This window comes from Microcaecilia unicolor, chromosome 14, assembly GCF_901765095.1.
Source record: "Microcaecilia unicolor chromosome 14, aMicUni1.1, whole genome shotgun sequence".
NCBI classification, from domain to species: domain Eukaryota; kingdom Metazoa; phylum Chordata; class Amphibia; order Gymnophiona; family Siphonopidae; genus Microcaecilia; species Microcaecilia unicolor.
The window spans coordinates 38,413,079-38,432,659 of NC_044044.1; the positions used below are offsets into that span (position 1 = coordinate 38,413,079).

A 19,581-nucleotide genomic window follows, 5' to 3' on the forward strand; every position below is an offset into this window, starting at 1 on the left:
CACTCTGTTCTGCCAATGCAGCAGCAGCTGAATCTATCCCCATTCACTAAAGCTGTCTGGGTGTAGGGGCAGAAATATCACTTAGCCCCACTCCTGCCCACCCAGCACCCTTCCTCCACGGGCCTGGGTCGGGCTACGCGGGCAGGTAGAAGGAACCAGGGGTTGTAGCCCCCACTGCTAGGTGGCTGGGCCCATAAAGCTCCCTGGCAGGTTCCGCCCACAGCTTCATTTGGTTTGGGTTAGAGGCCCAGGACACTTTGCCCCTTGCACCCACCTGAAGCTGCCACCAGGCAGATAAAAAGGTAGAAATCGTGTAAAAGCTGCTTTTTTTTTGGGGGGGGGGGGGCGGAGGATTGGTCTCCAGATGTGCATAAGTAAGAGAGCAAAGGCGGATAGAAATCACAGCTGAGCACAATAAAGGAAGGAACAAACATGATTTGCATTTTCTCTGAAACGCTGCCGATTTGACCAGCCTCACTAACATCATTCTTCGTGCTTTATCATCTTAATCACGGTAGAAGAACAATCCCACACCTCCAGCTTGACATTTTTATGATGCATTTTGCTACCGCAATAAATTTGGGATCAGGCGCTGCCTGTGCGGAAAGCATGCATGCAAAGAGAGCAGAAGGACCACTGCAAGCCAAGACAGCGCAAGACGAGACAAAGCAAGCAACAAGACTCCCTCACGCTCCCCCCCACCCCGTTGCGAAAAGGACCAGGAGTTGCACGGACACACAACTTTCACGGGAGAAGGAGTGTGGTGTGTGTGGACCCCCGATCCCGAGCTGCTCGTCGTGCCCTGCATGCAGAAAGGCACTAGTACTGAGGGGGCCGGGGGCGGCTCTCGTCTGGGCCCTCCCCTACAAGAGGAGGGGCGCAGCGCTGCAGCCATTCTCTCTGCCTCATTCATTGGCACTAGTAGCGGGCGGCGGCGGAGGAGGACGGGCAATCGCTGTGTGGAGTTACCGGGCAGACATGGTTCCCATCGCTCGCCTGCTCTGGCTCTCGGTCGCCGCGCTTTTCCTCCGGTTACCCGGGAGTGTCTGCAACAACAGGCATGCAATCCACTGGAACAGCTCCAACCACCAGTAAGTGCATGCACAGCCCCCAGATCCGCACAAGTTTCTTTGAGGGATATTTGGTGTTGGGGGGGGGGGGTGTGTTAAGAAAGTTGGTTGCAAGGGCAGGCGGGCGGGCCCGGGTACCGGATCGGACCTGGCGGGCCCGGACTCCGATCTCTTGTTACAGGTAGCTGGTTTGCTTTCTACTTCTTTTGTCACGATTTGGCCGGCAAACTGGACTCTGTGCAGACAAAAGAGGGTTGGGGGTGAGGCTTCAAGGGGTGTGGGAGGGGGGTGCGGATGCATCGCTCTGCCCTGCGGGAACCTGGAGGAGAAAGGCAGCGGGAAAATGGTGCAGCCGTTTGGGTCAACGAATGGGGAGTCTCCACCCATTCCTGGAACTGCAGAAATTGGAAATCTGGGCCCGGAGGGGGGAGGGGAATTGGGGGGGGGGGAGGCTTTTGTCTGTGGCTGCAGACTGGGAGGAGGTGGCTTTAACCCGCCTAGTGCTAGAGTCTCCTGGGGGGGGGGGGAGAGGAGGGATCTGGGGGTCCTATGCACAGGGCAGATGAGGATCGGGGGGGGGGGCAGCTGCTCAGGTACCCCGCTTCCTTGCACCCTAGTCGGGAAGCAGGAGGCTTGTCTCAGCTCACATCTGGGATTCATTTCCTTCTTCGGAGATTTTTTTTTTTTTTTTTTTTTTGCTGGTCCCCTGCTGGGCTGCCGAGGAGCCCCAGGGTCTTGCAAGGACCGCAGTGTGTACTGGGAGGGGGCACCTTAACATCTGCCCCAGCATTCTCCCCCCCCCCCCCCCCCCCCGGCAGGTTGAGGTTTGATTAATGCAAGCCGAGGGCTCTGAGCGCACAGAACGGGAGCCATAAATCAGCCAAGTAACGCTGAGCTCATGGAATCAGTTCACCTTGTCCTTTTTTTTTTTTAGTGCTTCCGCTGGGTCCGGGGGTGGGGGGGGGGGGGGGGGAAGGAGGCCTCCAGCGCTTTACTCGAATGATGAAAGGGGGGGGGGGGTGCATGGCAGAGCTGAAAACATCTGGAAACCTTCTGTTTCTCGGCTCGGAGCAGGTCACTCAGCATCTCTATGCTGGCATCTAAATGTAAGCTCTTTGGGGAGGGGACGCCCGAAATTTTGTGCAGTCTTGTTTATACTTATGTGAGTAACACCAGGAGCTGAGCTCCAGGAGGTTTCTGGCCTAGCACAGCCAGGTTTCCATAAGGAGGCTTGGAGGAAGGGTTGAGTGTTGGGTGACAGATACTGTCCCAGCCTCTTGCTGGTGGGGGGGATTGAGTTTCTTAGAAATCCCAATTCTGATGCTTGAGGTGTAGAAGCTGAGGGGCCCTATCAGTGTTAGCTCCTGTTTTGTTTTTCCTTCCCTTAAGCTGAGACAGACCCCTCTTCCCTCCTCCCTTATTACTAAAGAAGCTGAGCTAAGCCTAACCAGGCCTGAACAGGGCACCTTGGTCTGATGTGGGCGTTTAAGCTAATTTAGCTGTTCTCTTTCTCCCAGCCTAATTTCATCCTCCCAGGGCTCTGCCGCCTTCCATCCTTGAGTAAGGTTGAAATACAGAACACGATGGCTGATGAAGACCATTAGGGGTCCATCTGCTTCCAATGCTATCGAAATCCCCTCTTATCTCCAGCTTTCTTACCATTTCTTCACTCACTCACAGCCCCCTTGAAAGCTGACCTCTTGCTCTTTCTGGTGACTTTCTTGGAGGAATTCGAACGTCATCTCTATTTGCAAACTTAAGTTTCTTGTCACCTTGCTCCTGGTGCAAAGTCTCCTCTGGACCCTCCCTCTCTATTGTGGCCCCCAACCTCAGATGATTTATAGACCACCGACTTCCTCCACAACTGTATAAAGCTGTTACCCCAGAGACATGATTTTTCACTGATTCGCAGAACATCGGATAAACACACAAGCAATTCAATGAACCGTTTTCTAAAAGCTTTCCCCATCTGTTTTAGATCTTGCACATGGGTGTCTGTCTGGGGGAAATCTAGTATCTTCACAAAAAGACAAACTCTTTCTGCTAACCCACTGAGACTAGATCAGGAAGATGCTGAAAAACAAAATCAGCCCTGAGGCTCTCTGTTAATCACCTTTCTTTTTTTCCAGTGACTTCCAGTAACCACCACTCAACCAACCAGTGTGAAATCCAGTCTGCTAGCCTGGGCTCACTGTGGGGCTGTTAAGTTTATCAGGTCAAAACATTTGTTGAAATCCCAAGTGGACCACATCAAAGGCATGTCCCTGATCTCTCACTCTGGCCAGTTGGAAGGGGCATCCTGGTGGGTCAGTGGACTGTGTGAGGGACCTGCTCTGACATCTGGCCAACAGCTGGCAGTTGCCTCCCTTTTTCTGACACTGCAGGGCATGGGTGAGGTGTGTCTTGCTAATATTTCTGGCAGGATTAACTTGACACACCTACCAATGAGCCCTGTCTGAGTCTCCACAGGGTGCGGTGTGGTGGGGGAAGGGGGGGGGGCTTGCAGCTGTAGTGTATTTCCCCTGTATCACGTTTGCAGATAGACACACTCGTATCTTGTGAAAGTCCAGCATATAGTGAAAAATATTCCCGCAAAGACGGAATACTGTCTGGCACAGCCTTGGGTTGTCTGTGCTGAAAGTTCATCCTCCTGATCTGTCAACGGACGGACGGATGCAGACATGGTTGTCTTTGTGTCTGTGGCATTTGTACTCTATACTTGCTTTCGAAAATAATTCTGAAAACATAGAGTGATAACCTGAGATGGATTTTAGCTGTGTGTGTGTTGTGATAAATGTAATTTTAAACTGGTTTTAAATTGGCTTTAAGTAATAAGGTTATGTTTAATTTAGGTCTTTGTTTTCTGTATTTATCTTTGTTTGGTACATTTTCTTTACTGTTGATTGTACCATACCTTGAATTTTATGTAGGTGTGTAATAATGATTTGGTAAACTAATCCAGCTAAAATATAATGTTCTGGTGTGGGCAAGAATCCTTCATGGCCAGTAAGCCACATTATGATTTGCAGTGGCCCAGTGTTGCAAGGAGCTATAGGGGCAATTTGCAGAAAACACAGGAATGTAACTTTGCCTGCCTTAAGGGTTTTAATACAGGAGACGGATAAGCTAGATTAAATGTGGGTCTGTGTCGCTGTGCAGCTCCTGAATCCATTGTGTCCCCTGGATTGCTGGCATTGGCAGGGAATTCCCTTACATCCTTTGCACAGATTATAGGCGAGTTTTCTCATACCGGAATCTTAGTAAGAGCTGTCTTCTCTCCCCCCCACCCCCTGGCCGCCTCCTATCCATGCTAGCTATTTATTTATTTATTGGGATTTATTAACTGCCTTTATGAAGAGATTCACCCAAGGTGGTTGTACAGAGGTCCAGTTTAACGTAAAACTTACAATTTTGTTAACAGCATAACAAAATAAACATAAATAAAAGAGGTAAACACGAGAACAGTAAATTATAAGCTAATAATAGGACTAACATGAAACAATATCAAAACTATACGTGGGGGGGGGGGGGCTGGGAAAATATTCTAGGAAAGTTGCGATTTTAACACCTTCCACCCTCTTAGGAGTCTGTTGAGAGGCAATTACTGTCCTGCCACCCCTCGCAGTGGAAGACGCGGACTGTCTGCTTGCTGGATGTACAGCGTTTCCTACGCTGAGGAGGGCTGGGGGAGATTCGCGGTGGTCCCTCGCTCGCTGCTGCTGGTTATTGAGCTTTCGGTAGAGGTATTCTTCGGTGGACTTTCAACGTCCGGCTGTCTAGAAGGTGCAAACGTGGTTTCTGATTTCTGGAGGACGCTGGTATTCTGAGGCTTTGCCTCGATGAGACTGCGTAAACTCCTGGGAGCACAGACCGTCTCTTCTGTGTATCAGTACAGCACCACATTTGGTTTATACAGAAATATGGGCCCGGGTTCTGTGTTCTCATGTTGTCAGTGCTTATGGAAGGGACTTAGCAAACCCTGGAAGGTGTTTTGCTAACACTTGTTAACCATCCGGTTCTGTGTTCGTCTTTACAGCATATTTTTGCTTTCTGTTCAAATACGGAGAGCCAAAGATGAACAGGTGAGAGCTTCAGCCTGGACTAATGATGCACTTTGCAGGTAACTTTATAAGGTGTTTTCCATATAGCAAGGATGTTTTATAGGTGGATGAGTGGTAAGTACGCCTGCACTGGGGAAAGAGTTCATGGGACAGAGTTGCGATACATGTGCCCATTATAAATCAGATGTGAATGTGCACATCGGCGTTTTCACGCTGTCGGGGCTGGATCTGGGAGCCTCACTTATAAATCCACATAGTGCTGCTTACAGACACTCGGACCCTTTGTGACTAGCCCACCGGTTGCCAAACAGGTCCTGGTGTGGCACGGTCCGTCCAGTTCTTGAGATAACCACAGCGAACGTTTATGCACTTTTTGGAGACCTACTACAGTCTGTCCTTGGAGCAGTGGACTTAGGGAAGAGCAGACAGCTGCCAAAAAATGAAAGAAAATTTCATTAAAAATTGCTGAAAAAAATGAAAGAAAAAAAAAACGATACTACACAGAAAAATGGGCGTTAAAATAACAAAAATATATAAATACACACAGTTCACACATACAACAGGGGCTTGTTGAAAATAGGAAACATTGAGGGCAAAGAACTATGCCCTCCTCTGAGGATGGAACTGGCCTTGCAGCTTTATCTGCTACAGAATCACTGGGGTCCCTAGATTAGCTTTGTCTGGCCAGTTTCTGTCCTGAGAGTAATAAAGGAGCCTCACTGCTTCTTCCTTCAGAAGCATCCTAAAATCCAGCAGTGCTCCTGTCCCTTCCTTTCAGGATTTCTGGAGCAGAGCAGGAGACTTAGGCAGTCTGGTACAGTCCTAACTGGGAAGTGTCTGGAGAGATGTTCAGCTCCCACTGTACCGTTTTTTTTTTTTTCTGTCTTCTGCTGTATAAAACCTGGGGTGGGGTGGGAGGGGGGACCACAAATCCAGTCCTGTCCTGTGGCGATATATTTCAGTACCTAATCGTCAGCATCTCTGAGTTTCGCAGCAGGGAAGGGGCCCCTCTGCCTTCTGGTTACAGTTCCCTGGATACTTTCTGTTGTGTTCTGGAACAATTTTTATAGCTTGCGACAGTCGAGGTGCAGAAAGAAGCTGCGTCAAAAGATGGAGAGCTGCAAATGCAGCAGCGAGAGTGGAAAAAAAAGACAGTTTACCTGAAATATTCTGTTTAATCACAGTGAGATTTGGAAATGGTGCACAAAAACAGACATTGGGCAGAGTTCTGATTTAAGAAAGCTCATTAGCTGCACAGGAGCTGACAGCGGGGGTGGAAGCAAGGAATTCACCCTCATTTTCTCAACAGCTTTACAAAACTTATTTTCTGTCTCTTAATTTGGATGAATTCTGCTCCTCTGGTTCTCTTTAACTTTAGCTAGTACAGATGTGCGTGTCCTGGTGTTCTCATGCCCTTTTAACCCCCTCCTCCCCCACCACTCTTTAAGAGGGAGTTGGTCACACACCTTAATCTCTGCATTTTGGAAAAATAGTACAGTAAATGACCCCCTCCCCCCCTCAGGCTTTGAGGGTTCTGTTAGGACAGATGGTGATGGAAGGGAAGCCTTGCAGATCTTATCAAGAGGCTCTGCTCTTTTTTTTTGGTTCCTTTCTGTTTTCATTCCTGGGCTGCTGTGACAGGCTCTGGTTCCCTTAGGGGCAGTGGTTCAGGGATGCAGTGCATTCCTTTCCTCCTCCCTGAATTTTGGAGGGCAAGGCCTGGTCCCTGCATCTGAGGTGTCCTCAGGACCCAACTCACTCTTAACCTGTCTACCAAACAGTTAGTTTCCACCTGTGTCGTAAGCCTTGCAAGAACCTGCTGCAGGTTTTCCGTGGATATGTGTGGAAGGAAAGGAGAGGTCTGAGGACAGCGGAATCACTGATGGGTTACATCCTAGCTAGACATTTAATAAATCTCAGGTTTATCGTATACAGACATGCCGACTTTCTATAATCCCAGAACGTAGATTGCTGTTCCCTGAAATGTGGAGAAATAGAAGCTGAGAACAGATAAGGAGATCAAACCCAACTACCTTCCTGTTATAATAATGTGTCGTACATGATCTCTGGTTTTATACTGAAACAGCGATGAGATCAGACTACCTGAGAGGCCGTGTGAGGAAGGAACACCCCCCCCCCCCCCCACGTGGTCTGGATCGCTCAGGTGTTTCATTTTCTATGGGTAATTCTCAAGTCCGTTAATTCACTAGGGAAATTCTTGAATTATCTGCCTATTTTGTCTCACCCACCTTCTCTGGCAAGTCTTTCCATTCATTTCTTTCCCCTCCCCCCTTCCTTCACAGTTTCCTTTCTGTCTGAACAGTGCTGTGTGTCTGTTTCCCCATTCACCACCAGGCTACATTCTGCCAACCCAGTACCCATCCACTTGGACACTGCCTGCTGCTTTCTGGAGGCAGAAAATGAAGAAGAAAGAGGCAAATGTGTAGGATTCATCCAGCTTTTGGTCTAGAGCAGGGGAGGGCAACCTTTATACAGAGAGTACCGATGTTCACGTTGCCCTATCTGGAAGGTATTGTTGGAACCAGAAATGCATTAAAAATGGTGGAAGCGAACTGCTAGAGTGGCTATTCTGAACATTTTTGAAAGTACGGTATTTAAAATTGGCAAAACTCTGTGTCTACTTCCCATGGTCTCGTGGGTCACAGTTGCTCACCCCTGATCTCGAGCCTCGTCCTTTATCAAGGCACGTTTTGCAGCTGGAGCCCATTTCGGAGATTGCAGATGTGTGTTTTGTCTCTCTGTGTGGTCTACATACGTCTGTGAGTGTATCTGTGTTGTATATAAAATGTATTTACACACAAACACGCCTTTGTATAAGTGTGGGGGTGTTTTCACTATGTTCATCTCTTTATGTGTCTTCTGGATATGAGACTCTGTTTATAATTAACATTAGGTGTATAGACGTAGGAAGACAGCTATTAGCCAACTCTGTATCAGACACATTCCCCAGGTCTTGTCTTCATGCTTCACATATGTCAGTGTTACACCTGCATGGGGGCTTGGATGAGCCCCCCCCCCCTAATTTGCTTCCATTCTTGAGGGTGGAAGCTTTAAACAAACAAACAAATAAACTGTTATCTGCTTAGCTACAAAAGGAAAATCCGAAATAAGCATTGTTTGGATTTGGGATGTTTGGCTAATACTGGTGCTTTGAAATGCTCCCCCCTCCCCGGATCCCCCCTTCTTCTTTGGATTTTATTTATCTTGAGGTTCCCCCTTTCCTCTCCCTCACCTCATTCCTTGCTGGTGACAGGGTCTTGCAATGCCCACCCATGGCTCTTTCTTCTGCCACCTGAGTCGTGAGTAAAGGCAGGAAGGGCCCCCCCCCCCCCCAATGTTTATCCCATTTTCATCCCTTCAGACTCGCAACAAAAATTCTTAGGCTGCCTCTTAAATATATTATTATTATCCAGGAAAGTCTGTTCTGTCTTGTCATGCTGGTCTCATAGCTTTTCTCATTGAATTACTGTTTTCCCCTTCAGCAATGGACCAAAGAGACAACAGGCTTTATGCTGTGTGCCGCTTCAAGGCGATGCTTCTGATAATTATCGTCATTGGTGGAGATAGGCTAGGCTTTCATTCAGGAGGATCTTTCTGATCTGGTACAGATCCATGTTAAAGAAGCCGGGAGCCTTTCAGTCCCTGAAAATGCAATTCCCCGCTGTCTGTCTCTGGGGATGGGTCTGCTGTTGCTTTGTGATTGAAGTCTCACCACCCCGTTTCCCTTCCCTCCCCCTCTGGTTCCATCAAGGATCCCCATCTCATCCCTTCAGCCGCCAAACTCTCTCCTTTATGTGTGAAGGGGTGCCTGTGATTATGGTCCATCTCTGGTACTTTTATAAGCACAGCTACCCCAGTTACTGCACTGACCCTGTGGACAGGCCGGGGGCTGCCAGCATACAAACCCAAACTCAGAGAGAGATGGCAAGGTGAGGGTTCAGTGGCTTGTAACCCGTGTGAAGCAGTGTTTGTGTTGCAGGAGGCACTCAAAGCCCGTCTTCAGAGGCCCTGCCTTGGCTCCCCATGCTCTCCAGCCAAATTCCAGGCCGAAACCCCCTCAATTGCCGTCCCTGTTTTGTGATTGTGTGGTGAGCAGAGGGGACAAAAGAAAGGGCAGGGAGTGGATAAGACCAGAGTAAACGGGGGTTTTAAAATATTATGCTCCGTTGGTTTTCAGCTCAGTCTTTCCAGAACAACAGCTAACCCCTCCCCCACCCACCTGCCAGCATCGTGTGTATGTAGTGGGGTTTTTCTCCATCCTAAGCCATCAGTCACCTAGGAGGTAGGTGGAGGGGTGCAAGAGTATTACACAGAATCACAGCAGCTACACTTCTCCGCTCCTTCAGAGGATTAGGGTTCTTAGACTTGCAATTATTATTTTTTTTTTAATAATTTAAAATGCTGAACTCTCCTAAGAGCTCTTGAAAAAGAATCCATTTTATCTGTTAATAATCCCAGCCCTGCATGAGAAACAGATTTTATGGCCAGAGACCTGGATGCTGTTTTAGTGCACTGAGATATGCAGGAACTTCGCAGCCATTAGATGGGGACCTGGGGTGGGAGTGGGGATGGGGGAGAAGGGTCTTTGTAGCTCGGGTGCATCGTCATCTTCTGGGACAAATGAGTCTCTGGCTCCTCCTAGAAGCTGTGTACTAGAGATGTTGTCTTGGCCATGATGGTACCCCAACTCCCCCCACCACCATTCTGCTCTGTGATTCTGGGCCTGGTCTCATGACAACTGTCAGAACCCGTGGGGATCCCACACGAAAACACCCACACAGCTGATGATTTTTAGACATGCTGCATTCATGTGAGGGAGAAACTTGCATGAGGCATCTTTCTGCCTGTGTGCCCAGATTTTGTCTGCACACACTTGGCACCCAGAGAATCAAATCCATAATTTATAAATGAGAGAGTTCAGCAGTTTCAGCAAGTCCACGTGGGTCAACGGAGCAAGTCACTGACTACAAAATATGAAATTGAATATTAAGAGCATGAGGAATGGTTGTATGTGTATCCACATCCTTTGCTGCCCTGATTAAAGCAACTGGGACCCTGCAGTGTGTATGTGTTCAGTCCTTAATCTTTGAGAATTTCTGTTCTTGAAATGCTGGGATCAGCCTGCCCAGCCACTGCCTCACATCGGCCCACTATCCATGCAGTAATCGGGCAAAGAACGTGCAGGACAGGAGCCACAGGTACACAGAGCAGCCATGTTTGATTTCCACGTTTAGGGCTGTTTAAGAGAACTTTTCTTCTGCCCATCTCACAGTCCAAGGTGTATTAAAAAAGGTATGAAACAGTATATAAAACGGAATAAACAATCCATGCCTAAGGTATTCCACAGATTTAGTCCTGCAGTTAAAAAGCTACTTGCATGCCCCCGTGTGACACACAAGTCTCAAAGATGGAGCCATCTTGGTCCTGTGATCCCAGTTCATACCCTGGCTGATGTAGTGTTTCACAAAAACACATGAGAGACAGTTCAGTGTGAGGGAGTCATAGCAGCTGAGGATGCAGGCCACTGTCTGTTAGAAGAGACCTGGCTTTTTCCCCAGATCCTCTTCCAAGATAAACTTGACAACTGTGATTGATCCTTTGACTATTCCTTGTTTAAAGAAGTGGGATATCGGTACGTGAGATGTATGACGTCCGTATATTAGGTGAGCAGACGGGGATGTGGCTCTTGCTGGTGCATCCTATACTGATGAGTGGCCTTGGAGGCTCTCTTCTGATGAGTCTTGTGGAGGTGATATTGGCTTTGTGGGCTCTCTTCTGATGTATTCTCTAGTGGTGAGAGTGTTTTTGTAGGTGCCTTTCTGTTGTATCTTGTAGAGGTGAGCGTGGTGTTGGCGGCTCCTTTCTCTTGTATCTTGTAGAGGTGAGAGTGACGTTGGAGGCTCCTTTCTCTTTTATCTTGTAGAGGTGGGAGCGGCGTTTGTGGCTCCTTTCTCTTGTATCTTGTAGAGGTGGGAGCGGCGTTGGCGGCTCCTTTCTCTTGTATCTTGTAGAGGTTGGAGAGGCGTTGGAGGCTCCTTTCTCTTTTATCTTGTAGAGGTGGAGCGGTGTTTGTGGCTCCTTTCTCTTGTATCTTGTAGAGGTGGGAGCGGCGTTGGCGGCTCCTTTCTCTTGTATCTTGTAGAGGTTGGAGAGGCGTTGGAGGCTCCTTTCTCTTTTATCTTGTAGAGGTGGGAGCGGCGTTTGTGGCTTCTTTCTCTTGTATCTTGTAGAGGTGGGAGCGGCGTTGGCGGCTCCTTTCTCTTGTATCTTGTAGAGGTGGGAGCGGCGTTGGCGGCTCCTTTCTCTTGTATCTTGTAGAGGTGGGAGCGGCGTTGGCGGCTCCTTTCTCTTGTATCTTGTAGAGGTTGGAGAGGCGTTTGTGGCTCCTTTCTCTTGTATCTTGTAGAGGTGGGAGCGGCGTTGGCGGCTCCTTTCTCTTGTATCTTGTAGAGGTTGGAGAGGCGTTGGAGGCTCCTTTCTCTTTTATCTTGTAGAGGTGGGAGCGGCGTTTGTGGCTCCTTTCTCTTGTATCTTGTAGAGGTGGGAGCGGCGTTGGCGGCTCCTTTCTCTTGTATCTTGTAGAGGTGGGAGCGGCGTTGGCGGCTCCTTTCTCTTGTATCTTGTAGAGGTGGGAGCGGCGTTGGCGGCTCCTTTCTCTTGTAACTTGTAGAGGTGGGAGCGGCTCCCTTTTGATGTTTTTCTTGCTACAATCTCTCGTCTGGTCTGCCCATTATGGTGTTGTCCACCCATATGGAACGCTGTACCCAGATCCCCTTTAAGAGTGGTTTCATTGCCTCTTAAGGTTGTAACTACCACTCCACTCCATTCAGGTGATCTCCTATGCTTTCTCATAAATACAGTGGTCTGTAAGAATGTAGCAGCCACACCATACGGACAATACAGAGTGCTTCATTCCAGTCCTTTTGCCTCTAGGAATTCTCTCTCTTTTTTTTTTTTTAATCCTATGGGTTTTGAGTTTCTCTACCTTCAGAAGGTGTCCCAGAGAGCTGCTACATTTCCTTCGAAAACCTATTTTCTGACCCTTGAAGTTTCATACTGTGACCCATAGGAGCCAGCTATGTGGGTGTTTGAACACCCCCAATATTGAGCAGACTCCTTGACTGTGTCCAGGGAGGGCTAATTTCCATTAGATCCTGCGTGTTTTCTCCTGTGACATCTAGTTTAGCCTCCACACCAGTCTCTGGACTGCCTCTAGTTTAGCTTGTCTTTTGCCCACGTTTTCTCCAGATGAGGCCTCAGTAATGACCTGTATTTTTTTTTTCATGCTCAGTTCTCCTCCCTTTGCCTCCCTCCCATTCTGGATGTAGCCTCCACCTTGTTGCACCTTGAGAGCGTTGGACGCTGACTTCCTGAGCTTATTGTCGAGCTCGCCAGCTCCTCGTCTCCTATTCTGTACTGTTGCTGTGGATTTCTGCACCACAGGATGACTTAAAATGTATGGTCCGGCTTTCGCTCCACTACGAGCATACAAAGTGGATTACAAAGGCAGCAACATGGTAGATGACGACAGATCGAGAGCACAAGAGCCCATCCAGTCTGCCCCATCGGTTGTAACTGCTGTTCCATGCTGGTTGCCCTCATGTTTTTTTTTTTTTTTTGGAAGCACAGTGCACTTATTTCACTGCCGTTTTGGGCTGAACTGCTGCTCAGTGCTTTCCACTAAGGATCCTTTGTGCTTATCCCTACCACAGGAGCTGGAGCCAGGGACTGAGGCTGCAGGCTGTCACACTGGGGCTATTCAGTCAGATTAAGAGGAAGGAAGAAGGTCTTGGTGCTGCTGGAATAGGGTTCTCTTATTCCATTGCTTTCCCCTACTTTGTTCCCCTCACCCCACCTGCCCTCAGATTGCTGTTTTCTGCTGTTAGTGCTGTATTTCTTTTGTGTGTATAGGTGGATGATACCTGCGTGGTGTTTCTGATGTTGAACAGGAGAGAAGCATCGCATTGTGCTTATGTTACTATTGGTGGCAGCAGGAGAAGCCTTTTGGTGTTTTTCTGGATGAAAGTAGTACTAGTTGTTAGCACAGCAGGCAGATAATCCGGAAACCAGGGTTCAAATTCTGCTTCTACCACTCACATTCTCTGAGACCCTGAGCAATTCTCTTAACGCTCCATTACCTCAGATTTTAAGCACCCTTGAGAAGGGAAATACCTCCTGTACCTGACTGACTTCACTGAACTCGGGTTTGAAGATGTTTCTTTTGACACGCCACATTTGCTGGCTACCAGGTCACTGCAGTTTAGGTAATCAAATTAAGGGAACAAGAAAGGAATGCAAATTTTGTCAAAGAAAAGGTCCATCAAAACAAAGGGGATAAGAAAGCCTTAAGGAAGTGGAGAGCATATGCCCAAAAGTAGACTTGAGTGTGGATAATGAAACCAAGAATCCACATCCAAACCCTTTGGGATAAAAAGAAAAAGGTGTTTTGTTATATCAGCCTCCTGAGCAATGCCAGTTAAAATATCTGACACAAGCAAACCAGTGTAATGGGGCAGGGGAGATGCCTGTAAATGAAGACACAGGCTCTGGTCCCTGGAGGGATGAGGGATGCAGGATGCTCCTTCATCTCTCTAAAACTAGCAGCAAGATGCAAACTAACCTTCTCTCGGGAAGGGATTGATTGACAGACCTTCATCGAAAGGTGAACTCAGGACTTGCTCAAGCCTCTCAAATTATGCCTTTACATGTAGCTGGGTGCTTGTCCCCCCCCCTTCCCCCTTCATTATGTCTCCTGCTGCTTATTTGCATTTTATGGGAGGCACTACAACAGTGACAGGTGGGGTTTTTTGGGGGGGGGGAAGGGTGGTCCCCACTTTCTGCTTTACACTGCATTTTTTTTTTCTGGAGGGGGAAAGATCACATTCATGGCAAGAATGGAATCCGAGTCCCTGTGGGGAGAGATCCGGGAGGCAAGAGCCGTGATGGAGCAGAATGTTTGCCACCCTCCCCCCCCCCCCCCCCATCAAAAATCTTCATGCAGCATACGGGGGAGGGGGGCTGCGCATTAACTGCAACCCTGTAAAACATATGGTCTCCATGTGCCCTTGGCTTTCTCTTCGCATGATTGACTGAATAGATTCTGTGCTCTAGGGGAAGGGGAGGAAGATGTTGATATGAAAAAGGGTTGGGGTCTGTGAGGCAGAATGTAGGCAAAATTAGCACAATGTCATGGTGATTAGAGTGTCCAGAGGGCCTCTAAAGCATTTATTTCCTTATAGACCAGGCTGTCTCATGGCCACCTCAGACGTACATGTAACCCAAATATCTCCTTGAAGTCCTAGCTTAAGTGGGTGAGCTGCCGATATTTCCAGTCATGAAGAAAGACAGATGATTGAGGGGGAGGGGGAGAGACATCTTTTATCAGAATTTCTGATGTAAAATAAGTAATCACAGTATCTGGAAAATTTTTAAGAAAGAGCTGTGAAGAAATTTCCAACAAACCAGAACCTGGAACTTGGCTTCCGTCTACTATTTTCTTCTGTGGAACTTGAAGGTAGCGGGTACCTGTGCTCTGACTCCCTTGGAGCCTTATACCATGGGGGTTAGTTAATTAGAACGTTGCATTTACGCCTTAATTAGCTGAACCCCCCTCCCCCCACGGGTTTATTAGAGTTGGCAGCTGTGGATTTTGCTGACCCATGGGAGGGATGGGTGGGCGAACGTGAATCTTCTCATATCAGCAGAGAAGTTAATTTTACTGCACATGAGTCAGCCCAGACGTAGGCACTTTTTATTATTTAATTTCTTTTTACGGTTTTTAAAAGAGGGAATATGTCAGCAGAAACAGAGCCAGGGATAATCAGAGCCACTCATAAACCCAGTAAAAAAAAGGAAATAGCAAGCAATGAATAATCCGGCTCCTACTGTCCCTAGCCTTTCCCTCCAGAAGGAGCAGGGCCAGCTTCTTCCCACAGGAGGCACTGTAGGGGGAATGAACCTGAGTTCTGGCTATGGGGAAGCTTAGGGTTTCTACAGCCCCAGCCTCTCCGGGAGTCTGGTGTTTTTCTTTTCATGTTGAAAGCCATACCTGCCCAACGGCTCTTTGTTCACCTGCAGCTGGTATTCCTGGAGGTTCCCAGGGGACTGTGTGCATCAAGCTTTCTACTGACTCCGTCTACTGGGACCGTTCAGTGAAGCAGCTTCTAATTAGCTGCCTTGTTTTTGGTGTCCCCACGCTCCTCCAGAGAGAGATATGAGGTGGGCACCATTGTAGGCTTTTAGTTGCTGTGAGATTTTCCCCAGAAAGCCCCAGGGATACTGCGAGAAGCCGGCAACTCGCAGATTTTCAGGTTAACATTGTTGTGTAACGAATACTTTTCCTTTGTCTCATCAGATGTATTGGAGAGAGCATTTCTGATTCATTCTTCATGGTCATCCACCTTCTCCCTTTTTGCTCCTTTTAGTGGCTGCTCCGTCTGCACATCTTTCTTCATGCCCTTATTAAACGGTGCATGTTTATTCTGAATCGTCTTTGCTGTTCAGTCTGCATAGATTCGATTCTTGACAAATGAATAGTGGCAGCAGTTAAGGCTGGCTGAGGCACCTTACAATGGGTCGTACGTCTGCAAACCTTTCTTTGTGTTTTGGCTTTGATGTCTGTGAGCCGCTCCCAGGTATTGGACTGTCTACTTCCTCCTGTCGGGTCCCTGCACATAGCATAGGGAGGGGTGAATTTTCATTGCTCTTTATTAACAATAAGCCTTTTTCAGTCCCGCTGTGACAGAGCACTAATGAATTCACTAAAGCATGATAGTAGGGCTGGTCCTGGAAGTAGGTGAGCAAGGCCATGCCATGGCTGGAGCAGGACTGTTGGAGCTGGACATCCACAGGGAAGAGAAATGAGGTTCCCGATGGACGATCTTGGGTCTAATTGCAGAAGGTAATAGAGCAACCAGCTTGAGATTGATCGTTTAATTAAAACCCAATTAAAAACTCTATTGATCCTGTTAAGCAAAGCCCAAAAGGTTGGACTTTAAAGAGATTAAACAGACTTTGCCTTTGTCAGTAAATAGAATAAGTAAATCTCTCTTGTATTATAAGTTTATATATTTTTTTCCTTTGATAATAAAGCAGAATGTGCAGTCTTCACACATGAGTGATGCTGCCAGAAAGAGACTTGGGCCAGACAATAGTGAAGAAAGGCTTTAGGAGGTTACCAGAGCAGTGGACTCTGTCTGTCTGTGTCGGTCTTCTGCGCTGTCATTGTGTGAGGTGGCCTCATTCTAGGGCTTTGGTTTTTTTGTAGAGCCCATTGAATGTTCAATTTAATCTCTATAGGTTAACTACAGTATGTTCCAGAAGTTTCTTTTTCATATGAGTTGCCTTAGTACCCCTTTGTTAGGTTTTTCAGTTGGTTCTGTACTGGTGTTCTTTGATTTTTATTTTTTTTTACCATTGAGCTGTTTGATATAAAAACAGCCAAATGTGAAATCAATATTCCAGCAACAAATCTGCCAGTGATTTCAAGAAGTGCGGGTGATGTCCGTCAGAAACACCCCATTAATTGTACCCTGATATGTCTGGGACCCAAATGTGAAATCCATAGTTGTACCACCTGTGAAAACATGACATGTAGAGTCTTTGTAGTTCTCATGTTCCTCTGAGTCCTACTGTAGGTCCATCACTATCGGCCTCTACAAACCCCTGGAGCTGCAGCCTCAATACGGAGTATCAGTAGAGGCCTTTGGTCAGGTGTCATAGACAGAGTGCTGAAATCTTCCTCATGTGAGGAAAGGCTAAAGAGGTTACGGCTCTTCAGCTTGGAAAAGAGACGGGTGAGGGGGGATATGATCGAGGTCTACAAAATCCTGAGTGGTGTAGAACAAGTAGAAGTACAAAGACCAGGGGATGCTCGAGGAAGTTACATGGAAATACTTTTAAAATAAATAGTTAAGCTCTGGAGCTCGTTGCCAGAGGATGTAGTAACAGCGGTTATTGTATTTGGGTTTAAAAAAGGTTTGGACAAATTCCTGGAGGAAAAGTCCGTAATCTGTTGCTGAGACAGACATGGGGGAAGTCACTGCTTGCCCTGGGATTGGTAGCATGGAGTGTTGCTACTATTTGGGTTTCTGCCAGGTACTTGTGACCTGGATTGGCCACTGTTGGAAACAGGATACTTGCTAGATGGACCATTGGTTTGACCCAGTATGGCTAATCTTATGTTCTTATGACCATCACTGAAGTCCCACTCAATGAATGCATTAAGGGATGTCAAATGAAGATGAAGGGGTATCGGTATTAAAGTTCTGTGCATAATGCTGGAATGCGGAGCTGGCAACATCTCTAGTCTCAGAGAGGACTGCTCATCCTTCTTCACAACTAAGGGCATACAGCAGCTTTCAAGGACCAGGGACCTCAAGTGACCAGGAGGATGCCACTGCTTCTGTAGGCCAAGTGCCATTAGCATGGGTAGTCTGAGGAGCTGGACAGGAAGGTCCGGGAGGCACCGTTGGTGCTTTGGCATCTTCTGCCTCTCCTGTGCACTGAGGGAGGAAGCACCAGCCTACTCTAAAATTTAAGCCCCAACAGATACAGGAAAACCTCCCAGAGGCATTGTCTTCTACACAGGTTTACTTCCCATCTCTTTTACAAAACATTTTCTCTAATAGAGGTTTGGATGCACTAGAACCCTAACTCGCCCTTGCTTTCCCTCTTCAGCCTTCTTTCTTGGCCATGACTGACTGACTTAAAATATATATATATATTGTTGTTGTTTTCTTTCCCTTTTTCCTTCAGTGAGCCTGTGCATCTTGGCTGTTCCATGAAGCATGACTCGTCGAGGAAAATAAAATCCTGGAAATCAATCCAGTTTCTTTGTTTGTTGCCCAATCAATAGTAGACCACATTTGCCAGAAGGTCAAACCTGCTTCAGCAAAGCATGAGGGCCTTGGGGTAGGAGGCTGGGGGATCATTGTTCCCTTCTCTCCACTGGCCTTACTGCAAGGAGTGGGGGTGGTCTGGTGTGCTTCAGCAGGTGACCCCCATGCTGCAGAGTCCTTGACTTGGTTAGCAAACCTTAGTACCTGGTTCCTGTATTCTGAGAGAGGTGATTTTTATGGTGTTGCCTTTTTAAACTCTCATCTACAGAATGGAGCTGCCCCCCCCCCCCCCAGCACACAGACATTGACATGGTCTTCCCTCCTCTCAATGTATCTCCCTTGAGGTGCTCATCATTGCCTGGGAATGCCCACAGCCCAACTGATAAGGAAGATGTGGGGTAGAATTAGATGTTGTGACCACCCTGATCCCTCCCCAGCTGCAGCAGTTGTGATCACACATGCGATCTGGGTGGGAGGGCAGCAAAGCTGATAACCTTTAAAACTCCTCTTTTAAAAACGTGTTCATGCAGAAGGCGATTTGGACAGGATTACGTTTGTTGTCTTAACCCTTAGGCAGGTTGCCGACTCATTTTTCTGGCTGCAGTTCTTCCTTACGTTCGCCCTGTGCTCGCTCTCTGGGGTTTCCTTCGCTTCCTGGAGATTGTGATAGTGAGTTTGAATATTGGCCACTTAATATGTGATAGATAAACAATTTGTAAAAGCTTTTATTTCATGAACACTTATATCCCGCCAATCCAGAAACAATTCCTTCTCTCAGTGAGTTACATTTTTAAAACATATACAATATCATAAAATATAGAAAAACGAAGGCAGTTAAAGATCAGGGGGCTCATTTTCAAAGCACTTAGACATTACAATGTTCCATGGGTTACTATCAGGCTCATTTTCAAAGCACTTAGCCTTCCAAAGTTCCATAGAAACCTATGGAACTTAGCCTCCCAAAGTGCTTTGAAAATATGCCTCTATGTAACTTTGTAAATCTTTGAAAATACACCTCCATATGAACTATCAAGTCTGCCCATCCATACCATCTGCTGTCGCTGTTGCTCCCATAGAGATTCCATGTACTTGTCCCAAGATGCAAATATTACACAAAACCGAACAATATAGAAAAAAATATTAAAAATACAAACACAGAAGGCAGTGATCCCCAAACCTGTCAGGTTTTCAGGACATCCTCAATGAATACGCACGAGAGAGATTTGCATGTCGAGGAGGCAGTGTAATCAGATTTATCTCATGCATATTCATTGTGGATGTCCTGAAAACCTGACTGGCTGGGGTTTGCTGCACGACAGGATTGGAAATCAGGGACATAAGGTCTAGGGACCGTAAACAAATAAGTCTCCGTTGTAAAAAGAATGGTCTCCTGGGAAGGTGATTCCACATGATTGGATCTACTACTGAGAAATGCTCTAGCCCTTGTTACACTCAGCTTCGCCTCCCTCTAGTCCTCTTCATCTTCGCCCTGTTCACATGGTCATGTCCTTACTAAGGGGTTCTTTTACTAAGATGTGGGGAAAAAGGGCCTTGGCGGTAGCGGCGAGGACCATTTTTCCCATGTGCCAG

At 47.4% G+C, this 19,581-nt stretch overlaps 1 protein-coding gene across 2 annotated transcripts in view; it reads left to right on the forward strand.

Annotated features, from left to right (window-relative positions):
* Positions 1 to 445: 445 nt before the first annotated feature.
* Positions 446 to 19,581, forward strand: part of EFNA3 (ephrin A3) — an 89,627-nt gene continuing 70,491 nt past the window's right edge. The window contains exon 1 of one of the 2 annotated variants that reach the window (XM_030187921.1): positions 446 to 1,091. In XM_030187921.1, coding sequence (XP_030043781.1) covers positions 553 to 1,091 — 539 coding nt within the window. In that variant the 5' untranslated portion in view covers positions 446 to 552. The remainder of the gene's footprint in view (positions 1,092 to 19,581) is intronic. The other variant, XM_030187920.1, reaches the window with a different exon arrangement.